This window comes from Ovis aries, chromosome 20 (assembly GCF_016772045.2).
Source record: "Ovis aries strain OAR_USU_Benz2616 breed Rambouillet chromosome 20, ARS-UI_Ramb_v3.0, whole genome shotgun sequence".
NCBI lineage: Eukaryota > Metazoa > Chordata > Mammalia > Artiodactyla > Bovidae > Ovis > Ovis aries.
Genome location: NC_056073.1, coordinates 36,206,834 through 36,220,226, shown reverse-complemented (window position 1 = coordinate 36,220,226; position 13,393 = coordinate 36,206,834). Strand labels below are relative to the sequence as shown.

At 39.1% G+C, this 13,393-nt stretch overlaps 1 protein-coding gene across 8 annotated transcripts in view; it reads left to right on the top strand.

Annotated features, from left to right (window-relative positions):
* Positions 1-13,393, top strand: part of CDKAL1 (CDK5 regulatory subunit associated protein 1 like 1) — a 607,158-nt gene that overhangs the window by 486,465 nt on the left and 107,300 nt on the right. For all 8 annotated transcript variants that reach the window (XM_027959157.3, XM_027959153.3, XM_060403461.1 and 5 more), the window contains one exon: positions 6,698-6,760. In XM_027959157.3, coding sequence (XP_027814958.1) covers positions 6,698-6,760 — 63 coding nt within the window. The remainder of the gene's footprint in view (positions 1-6,697; positions 6,761-13,393) is intronic.

The following is a 13,393-nucleotide window of genomic DNA, read 5'->3' as shown; positions in this document are numbered from 1 at the left end:
TTCAACATCAGTCCTTCCAATGAATATTCAGGACTGACTTCCTTTAAGATTGACTGGTTTGATCTCCTGGCTGTCCAAAGGACCCTCAAGAGTCTTCTCCAACACCACAGTTCGATAGCATCAATTCTTCAGCGCTCAGCTTTCTTTATGGTCCAACTCTCATACGCATACGTGATATGGGTCTTAATTGCTCCTTTATTTTTGAAGGATCATTGTTCAGGGTACAGAATTCTAAGTTGGTGGATTTTTGTCTCTCAATACTTCAAATATTTCATTCTACTCTCTCCTGGCCTGCAAGGTTCCTGAAGAGAAGTTTCTTACCTTTGCTCCTCTGCAGGTAATATGTTTTTTCCTTCTGGCATCTTTCAAGATTTTTTCTTCTCTTTGATTTACTGTAATTTGAAGATGATATGGCAAGGTGTAGTTTTCTTGGCATGTGTCCTGCTTGATGTTCTCTGAGCTTCCTAAATCTGTGGTTTAGTTCCAGAACCTTCCAGAATTTGACCTTAGTTTGGGGAAATTCTTGGTCATTCTTACTTCAAGTTGTTTTGTCTTTTCCCCTCTCTTTTTTCCTCCTCCTATAAGTCCAGTAGCATATATGTTATACCTTTTATCTCACAATCTTTGGATATTCTCTTTTCTTTCAGTGTTTATTCTCTGCTTTGCAGTTTAGAGGTTTCTATCAAAATACCCCCTAGCTCAGAGATTCTTTCCTCAGCTGTTTTTGCTCTATTAATAAGCCCATAAAGACATTCTTCATTTCTGTTACATTATTTTTGATCTCTAACATTTCTTTTGTGTTTTTTTCCTTAGGATTTCTATCTCTCTGCTTCCAATGTCCATGTGTTCTTGCATGCTGTTGCTTTACCCATTAGAGATGTTAGTATATTAATCATAATTGCTTTATGATAATTCTAACATCTCTGCCATGTCTGGTTGTGACATTTGCTCTGTCTCTTCAAACTGTGGGTGATTTTTTCCTTTGACATACCTTGTGATGTTTCTTGATCATCAGATATGGTGTCCTGGTTAAAAGGAACTGCCTTCAATAATATGGCAAGATGTGTGTGGGGGGATGGGGAGTGTTCTGTATTCCTGTGATTGTGTCACAGTGTCTCAGTCAGCCTAGGCCTCTGCACTGTGATCTTCACAAGTGTTTCTCAGTGTTTTTCTCTCTCTTTAGGTGGGATTGGATGGTGAGGTGGGCTGGAGCTGTGTGTTCCCTTCTGAGGTCAGTTAGGTAATACCCTAGCGGGTTAGGCTCTGATTAGCTAGCTTCTCTTAGGGGCGGACCTTGTGAAGAGAAAAATGCACTGGTGTATTCCAAAATGATTCCATTTCCCCCTCCTCCTGCCAGAAGCCCAAGGGGATTTTTCTCTGATTTTTCTGTGGAGCTTCTGCTGGTAAATGTCACAGCCTTGTGGGGCCCCTACAACTGGATCCCATTGGAGTCCTTAACTCCCAAAGTTGTCAGCACTGAGCTTCCAGTAATTATTGTTCGGGTTTCCCTGCCCCAACTCTGGTCCCAACAAGGGCCTGCTCTGCTCGGTTGCTTGTTGGTCTCTCCAGTTCAGGGTGGGTGGGTGGGGAACAGTGTTCCATGTGTCCTTTGCTCTCGTTTGGGTCCAAGACAAGTTGCTGATTTTTCAGAATAGTAACTTCCAAGTTCCTTATAGACAGAACCAGAAACCAGCAGTCAGTTCACTGAAACTCAAACTTGTTCTTTTGTCTTCTTACCACAAAGTATGATGAAGACCTGCTGAAACACTTGAGTTTTATTAGAACATATTTTAAACACATCAAACTCCTTGAAAGCTTGTAGATTTTCTTGTTTTTGAGAATCCATATGTAGAGTTATTTCAGTTTCACCTTATACTCAGCATTATTTTATTTTAGAAAACATTAATCTATAAATAGAGAATGGGCCCAGAAAGCATTGAATTCATTTGGGGAACCAGGAGAAGTAAAATTGGTGGATATTGTTAAAACTCAATTGATTATATTTTGATCTTGTTCGAAATACAGGTTCTCATCACACGTAGAATGCCTTTCAGATCTGAGCTCTGTTGTTATCTTTGATGAAAATTGAAATAATTACATTATCTGCAAACCTGAACTATTAAAAAAAAATTCTCCCCTAGGACCTTTAATTTTGTTTGGTTTTGTCTGAAAGGGAGTTTAAATGTGGACATAAAAGGGGTCATTGGTGTTTTCTGTCCTTGCAGAGTGAAATTCTGACTTCCCCTGGAGGAGGGCATGGCAACCCACTCCAGTATTCTTGCCTGGAGAATCCCACAGACAGAAGAGCCTGGTGGGCTGCAGTCTGTGGGGTCACAAAGAGTCGGACATGACTGAGCATGCACACACATCTCTGTGACCTGGGCCTTGAGCTTAGTGATGAGGTGGACTTGAAGGCACCTTACACAGTTCTTGGGGAGGTGTTTGCCGTAGTTACTGTACTTTGGCCACCCTCATTCCAAGTTCATCACACAACTTGTTTAACATGTTTACTTTTTAAACACTTGGAGAATTAACAGGTGGTTGCATGAATGAGATGTTTGTTTTAACAGGCGAAAAAGTGGGAGGTAATTTAGACACACACTGTGATGCAATAGGAAAATACCTAATTATTCCATTTTTGGCTCAGCTTTTAGTTTCAGTTAAAACTGCTGATAGCAAGGCTCAACAAGTCTTGTAGCTTCGTATTATTAACATGGTCTGCGAGTGAGAAACTGGCTCACTAGCAACTGGCTTACTTTAGTTACTCGTACACAAAACCTTCTACTTGGCTTTAGCACTCAGTTCAGTTCAGTTCAGTCGCTCAGTTGTGTCCGACTCTTTGCGATCCCATGAATCGCAGCACGCCAGGCCTCCCTGTCCATCACCAACTCCCGGAGTTCACTCAGACTCACGTCCATCGAGTCAGTGATGCCATCCAGCCATCTCATCCTCTGTGGTCCCCTTCTCCTCCTGCCCCCAGTCCTTCCCAGCATCAGAGTCTTTTCCAATGAGTCAACTCTTCGCATGAGGTGGCCAAAGTACTGGAGTTTCAGCTTTAGCATTATTCCTTCCAAAGAAACCCCAGGGCTGATCTCCTTCAGAATGGCTTTAGTGCTAGAACTTAGTAAAGGGTCTCTTCTCAAAGTTTCTGTCACTAGCAGTTATAATGTGACTACAGAAAGCTCCAAAAGCCCTATTTCAACATGCTCTCAAAAACAACTTGTAACAGTCTCTGTCTGAGTGTAGAATGCTCAGAATGCAAAATCCTGAAAAAACAGCTAATTGATATTTTCCTTGATATGTTCATCCTGTTGTGTCAGGATATAGGTTATGATTGATTCTTGAACTGTCTTCATTCGGTGAGCAAAAGGAACAAGGAATTTTGCTGGACAAATAGTTGTTCATTTAGTTTGGGGTCACAGGACTATTGCCAGAAGTGGACATGGTCAAAGATAGAGATTCTATGAATAGATCAGAGATGGCTCTTTCTATAACTGTTTTTGTAAAGAGTCAGATAGTAAATACTTTAGCATTTATGAACTATAGAGTCTCTGTTGCAACCACTGAAATTCTGCTGTTATGGCGTGAAGGCAGCCATAGATAATACAGAAGTAAGTGAGTGTGACTATTATTTTTCATTAAAATTTTATTTGCAGAAACAGACAGTAGGCTGAATTGACCCAGGGGCCATCATTTGTCAACCCCTATTCTAGATCCCAGAAGATGCAGCTCTGGGCTACATGACTGACCTCACAGGAAAAACAGCAGTGGTATTCAGTTAACTGGACTAATAATATATAACCTTCCATAGTCACAGCCAAGACTGCACTGTAGTTGTATATAGTAAATTTGTTGTCAGACAAAAGGGCATTCTTCACTGCCTTCTTTTTGGGTTTAATCTGAATAGTGTTATTTGCTATTTATTTATACCCTACTTTCTTCCCCAAATAATAGAAGGTATATTTAGGTTTTAGCAATCAAAATAAAGATGTAAAATCGAAACCCACAGAAAAAGGCCACACCAAACTACCTCTGCCTATTCCTTATCCATTTGCTGACTCAAGCTGGTAACTCTGCCATTTTTGGACTGAGCGGTCCTGGGGAGACCTCGTAAGCTGAATACTGATATGCTGCCTATTTTATCTTCTCTAGCATAATTTCCTTTCTGAAAAAAAAAAAATTTTTTTTTCCCCAGTGTTTTATATTGTCTCCTACCAAAGGAAGTGTTAATATCCGTCATTTCTCTTCTGATTGAAGTATAAGCCAAGAACTGTTAAACCAGCTAAGTGGGTGTATGGAGAGGAAAGAGAAAATTAGAAGCTAATGAAAACTCTGGTAGGCAGGTGACCTGTTCAGAACAGATACCAGGGCTCAGAGAGCCATGAAACTGTTTCCATACAGTTAGACATACATCTCTGCTCTCCAGAGAAATGGAGTTAGGTTACTGACCAGCAACACTGCTCAGAGGTGGACAGGGGAAGTGGGAATTTTGGCTGACCTGCAGAGAGGGATTTCAGCTAGTGGGTGTCAGAATATGGAAACAGGCCAAGTGATTTGAAGGACTGCTTACTTGAATTGGGCTCCAAAGACAGTTCCGAAGTAGAGAACTAACCTATAGGAACTCCATGAGTGTATGCAAATGACTCTAACACAAGGGCCTCATTGATATTAGCTCTGACTCCTCAACCAGGTAGATGCCAAAGGTCATGTAGTCTATGCTGGAGATCTGTGTGGATTTCACCCTGGGGAGGTGCAATGGGTGTGCTCAGGAGGAGACTGGAGTTTAAAGGAAGGAAATCCTTCCCTAGGGAATGTGGGGACCAGGCAAGGATCAACATCAGAAAGACCCAGAAGCCAGATGGGGGCAGTCTTAAGGACAGACTGGCCACTCTCATGACAGAATTTTAAGATGCGGTATATGAGATGGTTGGATGGCATCACTGACTCGATGGACATGAGTTTGAACAAGCTCTGAGAGTTGGTGATGGACAAGGAAGCCTGGCATGCTGCAGTCCATGGGGGTCACAGAGTCGGACACGACTGAGCAACTGAACTAAACTGGAGTGGGCTAACTTTATGATACACAAAATCTAAATACAGGAAATGCATTCTATAATCAGCAGCTGGGATGGTGTTTTAATACCTGTTTTTTAAAATGTCTTATCTTTTCTCTAAGTTTATAAATGTTCTAACCTTTAAGGGGAAAAGAGAAATTAAGAATTTCCAACCTAAGCCATAATCCCTTTTCTCATTCACTCTTGGTGAGAGGGAAGGTAGGTCTGCTCTGGAGGAGGGGGCTGCCTTGCTGTTCCTATCAAGGTAGTAAACATGCCTACTCCTTGATTCTACAACTGGACTTCCATAATTTATCCTTTTAAAAAACACACCCTCTCAAGCTGGCCTAGATGTTTGTGCAAAGATTATCATTATATTTATAAATTGAAATGCATTGCAGGAAGAAAGTTCAGATTTCAGGAGTTTTTGGATTTTAGAACTCTTAAGGGATCACAGTGCTGGATATACAGGCACTTAAGTTTTGCAAGGATAAATAGTGAAGTGGAAAAAAAGTAAATTTCAGAAGAATGTATACAGAATGATCCTTTTTCTTTGAAAGTAAAAGTTATCAGTTGTGTGTGAAGATACATGCACAGAAGGTCTGGAACTATCCACAAAATTTTTCACAGCGGTTATGGGAAGGTGGACAGATCACAGTGGATTAACACGGTGATTAAACAATTAGTAAACAAAACAATCAGTAAAACAAAAGTAAACAAGCTGATTCTTACAGTCACCTCTCCTAAGAGAATAACACCCTTCGTTATCACAGATGCTGGGGGTAAAAGAGATGGAGAGGCCTCACTTCTTATAATGAAGAAGACATCTTGAGAAGTGAAGGGGGCTATTTTCCTTGTAACTGTGTATGAGAGTCACATGTTGTCATTACTGATACAGTTGGTATATGCCTGTCTAACTCAGGTATGTTCGTTTATTCATTAGTTCAGCAAATATTCATTGAGTGCCTACTGTGTGTGAGACACCATTGTATCTATAGCAGTCATATATATGTATGCGTGCATGCATGCTAAGTCACTTGAGTTGTGTCCGACTCTTTGTGACCCTGTGGACTCTAGCCCGCCAGGCTCCTCTGTCCATGGTATTCTCCAGGCAAGAATACTGGAGTGGGTTGCTATTCCCTTCTCCAGGGGATCTTCTCGATCCAGGGCTCCAACCTGTGTCTCCTTCAGCTTCCGCATTGCAGGTGGATTCTTTTACCGCTGAGCCTCCAGGGAAGCCTTGCTCGTGCCCAACTCAGAGTAACAGAAGAAGTGGGTGTTGCTGTGAAACTGAAAGTGTTCTAAATGTATTTTCTTTCTTCTCATAGTTTTTTTTTTTTTTTAGTGTCTGAATGTATGCATTTGTAATAAGTAGAGTTGTAATTATGAAACTTTCCATAAAGAGATTGCCTGGCTGGTCTGTGACAGTGATCCACATAACCATCAAGTGGCCTTGGTTTCTGGTTGTATCCATTCATCCCAAATTAACCGTGTAGGTCCTCGGCCTGCACAAAGGAAAAAAAATCTCGAAATAATGTCATAAAGTAGATAGTGAGATAGAGCTAGAGATCTACATTTAGATATATACACATGTGTGTATTTTTGCCACCTGTCAACTCAAAGGTTTGTGTTTTCTCCCACAGAAAAAGCAAAGAACAAAAGAGCTTTCCCGGATATTCCATTCGTACAGCCCATATGATCACAAGGTAAGAGCAGTATGTTCTCAGTGTGGCTGCTAATGGAAGGCCTTCTGAACGCAGAGCAGTGTTCACCAGTGCACAGCGGTTTTGAAGTGCACTTCTACCAATTACAGTCATATTTCAGTTTTAATTTTTAACTTTATCTCTTGTAAAGAAGAGAGAAAATTTGTATCTCTGAACTAAAATATTCTTCTGTATTCATGTTAAAATCTGGTTACATTATTGTCACTGAAGCCTCAAAGACTGTCAAAAGACAGATTTGGGGGTGTTTATCGATTAGTGTGTTTTTTCCCTTTCCAAACAGTGTGGTAAATGAACTTGGCTTTTGAATTGATGAAGATAGTTGAAATATTATCTGCCAACTCTTGGTTCACCATTGCTCCTGACAGAAAGTTCTCTTTCTTTAAAAAAAAAAACAACACACACTCTCTAACAGAAAGCAGTGCCTAGAATTATACCTGAAATACTCACTCCCGAGAGCTTTGCTGTACCGAAGACCACATGGTTAATGACCTTGGCCCTCCATCCATCAACTTCATAGATCCACAGCCAGTCTTGTTGAATTTATACCCCGCACTCTCCGCTCCCTGTCTTTGAAGAATTCTTAAGCCTCTTCTCACTGATAAGTATTTCACTATATATTTGTAAAACATAAATTCTTTAAAAAGCCCACTAACTTTTTAAAGAAAATGGGCAATACAACATCTTATGAAAGTATCCTGAGACTTGTTCAAATCTTCTATATCAAGTAAGGTTCTGATAAATCTGTTAATTTGAGGTGATTTCAGAAGCAAACAAAACATTTGCACAGTTGAAATGCTGATATAAACTTAAATCTATATCTATGAATTTACAAAGAGACATGTGGTAGGGATTTTTTAACTAGCCAAAATAAGAGGTGTGAAAACTACTTTCTTCATTTGAGAATACAGAGATGTCTGGATTCAGGAGGAAAAAAATTGTGCCAGTTGTTCATAGAAGTTGAAAGAATTTGAATAGCTTCTGGTTTTTCTATAGTAGCCAGTTGTCTTAAGCGTCAAAAATCTGTCAAAAGAGATATTGTATTCCATGTGACCACAGCGATGTACAAGACTAAACATTTATCATTTCTAGTTAAATTTTTCAAGTGGAATCAATCACTGAAGAATAGCAATTTGTTGGAAAGAGCTTGAGCAAGCCAGGAGTGTCTGACAATGCAGGCGGGAGGTGCAGACTGATAAGTAACACGACAGCCAGAGGAATGAGATTGGCCAGATTTCCGATGGGAAAGTTGCCTTTTTTTTTTTTTTTTTTTTTAGGCAGTGTCATTTAATTAACATAAATGCAACAGCGTCTGAAGTTAATATTTAACAGCAGCAGCAACAATAAGCTGTGACAAATCAAAGGTTTTGCCTGACTTGTCTAATTTTGCCCACTTCTAACATTTTTTGAATTCACTGTTAAGGGAAATTCCATTATTCTTTTATTAGAACTCTTAATGGAGCTTAGCTACTCACAGCTTCTCCTGGCTTCCTCTTCACATCCTTTGTGGCATTGTATCAAAGTCACCTCAGATGGTTTTGGCTTCCTCTGTGAAGACTTCATTCCTCTACAAATTAGTCATCAGGCAGTGAGGAATTGAACATAAATGCTAGATGGAGTTCCCTTTGATCTTTGCTTTAAGGTCAGTCATAAATTACTGTTAAGTAGCTGGACGGCTTGATGAGTGATTTTTGAAGCACCCAAGGTTTAGCCTGATGGCATTCTGTTTTATTCTATATATGCAGTAAAAAGGGGGAAATTTTCTAGGAAAATTTCTCCTTCCCCTTACTCACCTCTTCATGTTTTTCTAAACTCCTTCCAGGCAAATTTAACTGTTTTAGTTTTAACCATGTCTCTTGAATCATGGGCGTTGAGTGAGGTACACTGTTTTCTCAATATTAGAATGTTCCTTTTTTCTCCATAAATAAAATAATAGAAGATTGTGATTTGAGTTACCTTGTCATTTTAATTGCCCGATTATATTCAAATTAGTTTTCTAGACAGATAGCTTTTAGTGTAAAATGTTTTGTAAGATGTGGTTAAAATTGGTTTAAACATCTCATGCTCAGTGAGCTTTCTGGAGAGATCTTTCAGGTTAAATATATACATGTGTCGTAAATGAAAGCTTATATAAAATAAAATATAGGCTGTCTGGGATTTGCTTTAAAAAAGAATTAAAAGGGGGACATGGGTAGGGCACAGTAAAAAGAAGGTTGGCCTGTGTTGATTATCAAAACTAAATTATTGTTTTGTGGGAGTTCATCCTTCTATTCTGTGTATTTTTTTTAATATGATTGAAATTTTCCATAGTAAAAATGACACCAGAAGTAAAAAAAACACTACGGTCTACTCATGGGAGTGAGTGTTACGGTCTTCTATTCTTCTCTAGCTAGATTTTTTCAATTGTTCATTTTTCCCTTGATGTAAATTTGTACCAAAGAAGGAATACTTAGCATTTCAGAAGGTTCATAATGCTGAGCAAACCCAGAAATGCAAATCTTGTTCTAAAGTTGGCATAATTTTCTGGGGTCATAATTATAGTGGGTCACTTAAATGATAGTCTTGCCTCCAAGAAACTGTTAAAACAGTTTAATGAGAAAGGGGAGTCAGCCCCACCATTTTGCTCTCAGTGAGTCACTTATGTTTGCTCTCCTTTTCTCCTCCAAACCGAGACTGCGCCTGCCTGACCCCAGACACAGGAAAGTCACCAGGTTAAACAAATTTGTTGTTTGAGTGAAGCCAGGTGTGTTTCTTAATCAGACTTGAAAGCCATTGTTTGGGTTGTAAATGGTCAGTTGGTTTTCTCTAAGTGCTGTTGCAAAAAGCAAATAGAGCTTAGGGCAAAAGGAGCACTCAGGATGAGTCTTGAGGAAAATACTCGATTTGGTTTTTTTTATACTCTAAGTCCAATTTTGCTGGAGCCTGGAAGAATTTCGCTTTGGATTGTTATCTCTAGTCCTATGTTCATCTTTTTTAAAAATTGTTTTTAGGAATCCTCGTAAACATACACAGAAAGGCTTGACCAAACCCTAAGTCTCATTTCTCTCTCCTAATAAAAAGGGAGCATTGGTAAAGGAAATCCAGTAGCTGCAGGTAATCTGATTGTGTTTTGTACATTATATTCTGTCCTCTGTTGTTTTAATAAACACATAATAAACAGAGCTTGGAATTTCTGAAACCACATCACAGCTAACCACAAGCTTATAGGACCAAAGATCTCCCAGGCCAAGGACAGCCAACTGGAGTTGCATTTCTCCTTTGGATAAGTCAAGGATAAGTGGAATAGGTTATCATTAGAACGTTGTTATTAAAGCTATGCAGATTAGCATATGCTTGTTGTCTCCGACCTGAAGAACATATTGCCCTGCATATATATGATGTCTCCTTCTTTCCTATTGCCTTCTTTTCTTTCTTGTTACATATTATCAGAATTACGTGTTGGGGGAAATCTAGGTTTATCAGCTAAACACAGATGTTTATAATTTGCTATCATAAAATGCTACTATAAAATATGAACATACTTGGAAAGGAAAAGGTACACAATTCTGTTTAGGTCTGTAGTGGTTTTTACATCTGCAAAATTCAATGCTTCCTCAACATAGATAATCTATATGAATTAATATATACTCGGCCATTAAAAGTGAATCTTTTTAACAGGTTGTCATTGTTATAGTTTCTGTATTTTGTGAAGCGGGCTTCTCATTTTCTTTTAGTGACTGTTGTTGTTTGAATAATTTTCGACATAAATCAGTGGACACACACGAGTAGAAACATACTTGTGTTGGTGAAGTAAACTTTTCTTTGTCTTTTGGTGACCAGTGTTATTTTAATGGTTTTTTTCTACACACATAGACATGTATCGCTTGAACTGTAAACAGACTCCTGTGTGTCCAAAAAACCAGCTGCCTGTGAATTGAATACACTTGAGAAGTTAGCATATGAATAGACAGAAAATCACTCAACCGGAGGTCTTTTGTGTAGCGATCTTAGCCGTCAAAAACACAACCCAGAACCTGAAAGTAAGCCAGCCTAGGTCCAGACTGTCACAATCATCTAATTCTCTCTCTCCCTGCCTCATTAGTTCTTCAGTTCTCCATCCACAAACAGTCCACTTAAAAAAAAAAAAAAAAAAGTTCTAACAAACATAGATGCGTGGTTTCCCAAACCACAGTCAACTCTAGCAGCAGTTAAAAAGAGGGTGGTTATTGCTTCAAGAAGTCAGAGCTCCATTAAGAAGTGGCAGCATGCAAAATGAATGCAGGGACAAGGTCGGCCATAAAAGCTCTAAGTCATTAACAGAGGGATTCTAAATGTGCAGCTGCCCAAGGCCACTTAATGTGGATCCAAATATCCCTATAATACATTTTTTGTAGTCCCAGAGTAAAATAATTGGACCTAAATTACCTCAGGAAACAGATGTTTTCTTTTAAAAAAAAAAAAAGAAGAGATGTGTAGAATCTATTTTTACAAACATTGATCTTTTAAGAATAAATCGTCTTTATCCTGAAAACTCTCTTAGGAAGAGCTGGTTGTTAATAACATTGGATAAATGAAGTATGTATTACTATAGAGAGTGGTTTAGTAAATGAGAATTAGTCAAAGAGTGGTTGAACACGTATTGGTAATTGGGTAAAGAAACTAACCAGGTGGGACAGAAGATGTATGAGAGCCTAAGAGGGGAGAAGGGTAGAATCTGTCTTCCCCCCAACTATTTATTTAATTAAATCCTCTAAAATTATTCAAGCCTTTGAGAGTTATTATATTTTTATCCTAAAGCTTATTCTAGGTATAACTTGAGTGAATACTGGTAAGTAGTGAATCAGTACAATAAGTTTTTTTAAATTTCTGAATTGATTTTGGCTGCACTGAGTCTTCATTACTATGCACAGACCTTCTCTGGTTGCAGTGAGCGGGGCTGCTCTCCATTTGGGGTGCATGGGCTTCTCACTGTGGTTTCTTCTCTCATTGCAGAGCACGGGCTATAGGCTGCGGGCTGAGTAATTGTGGCACATGGGCATAGTTGCCCTGAGGCATGTGGACTCTTCCCAGACCAGGGATTGAACCCATGTGCCCTGCATGGCAGGCAGAGTCTCCACCACTGGGCTACCAGGGGAGTCCAGTACAGTGCATTTTTACCTGCAGTATTAAATGTACGAGAATAATTGACGTGTGTTTTCCTTATCCACACTTCCTAAGATTACCTTAAGAACTGTTGTGGATACAAATACTTCTTGGAACTCGTACCTACTAGTGTATAGTGAACTATGTAATAGAAAGTGTAAAAGTATATTTTCTGCAGCTTCATTTGGACAGAAGCCCAATCTATTTCAGAAGTCTTGGAGAAAAGAAGTCTTTGGTTATATACCGTCCTTTCTTCCCTAAGAGGCTAGTAATCTCTATGGCATCAAGTTTCATAAATCCACATAACACAACTTAAGCCAAAGGAACAGTTTCATTTCAGAAAATCATCTACTGATTTACATTTTTCCATTAATCACATCTATCTAGTAATTTAACATAGAAGTTACTTTATCCAGTTCTCTATGTTTGAAGAGTCATAGCCATTTGACTCAGTCCTGAGGCAGCTACAGAACTGTCAAACCTGCATCATGCCCTGTGCTTGGAGTGAAGCAGCATCAGAGTGCCTTGGGTTGTACATTTAGAGAAGGAGATGTGGGTTTGGATCATTGCCTGCTGGCCCTACTGGGCTTTGAGCTATCTGCTGTCTGGAAATAGCAACTTCAGTTCTTAATGGATCCAGCACTCTTTGATAGCCAGATTTTCATGGCACATGCAGAGGAAGAGACAAGTTATTGATTTGCCATGTTTATGCCATGCTTAAAACGGTCCTCTGCAGCAGATTGGACAAAACTATTTGTGCACTTAACTCTGGTCCCCATCTTTGGCAAAGACTAAAAGTTGTTTGAAAAGTAATTTGGGGGATGTTGCTAAATAGCAGGAACAGTTGGATAAATGTCTGATTGACTTCCCTTACTGTTAACATTTGTCACATTCATACTAAAACCATAGTTGCAGTTTTAGTAAACTAAAGAGCATACAGCATACTAAAACCGTGCTCAGGTTATGACCTTGGAACACAGGGAAGTGAACACTTCAGTAAATACTAAACTCATTCCATTGGCCTCAGGAACTCTACACTAAAGCCGTATGAGGAACTCAGTCTCAGAATAATGGACATTCTAAAGAGCTCTTTTGGTGTAAAATCTGTGCTTCCTGCTCAAGGTAACCATATGATTGTTACCACAGAGGCGGATCTGCTATTTCTGGCTTCAAGAATAGGTATCTCTAGACACCCTTTTGCTTCCTGATCCATGCCGACCTGATCCAAAAGCATTTTCTTTATTTTTAACTTTTCTTAGCTTGTGATTCAAGTTGAATAACAGGTCATGTTTCCTGGAGCCTAACTTTGATATTGTACCATTGTATTTTTCTCTTTTCCTTCTAACATGGCATTGTTCTAAAAATTAAACTTTTTTTTTTTAACACATTGATTTATTTTGTTACTGTAACCTCAGGGATAGGTTGTATCGAAGTATATGTAAATATTGACGATTTTAGTGGTATGTTAAAATGATATATCCAGGGACCCATAGATGT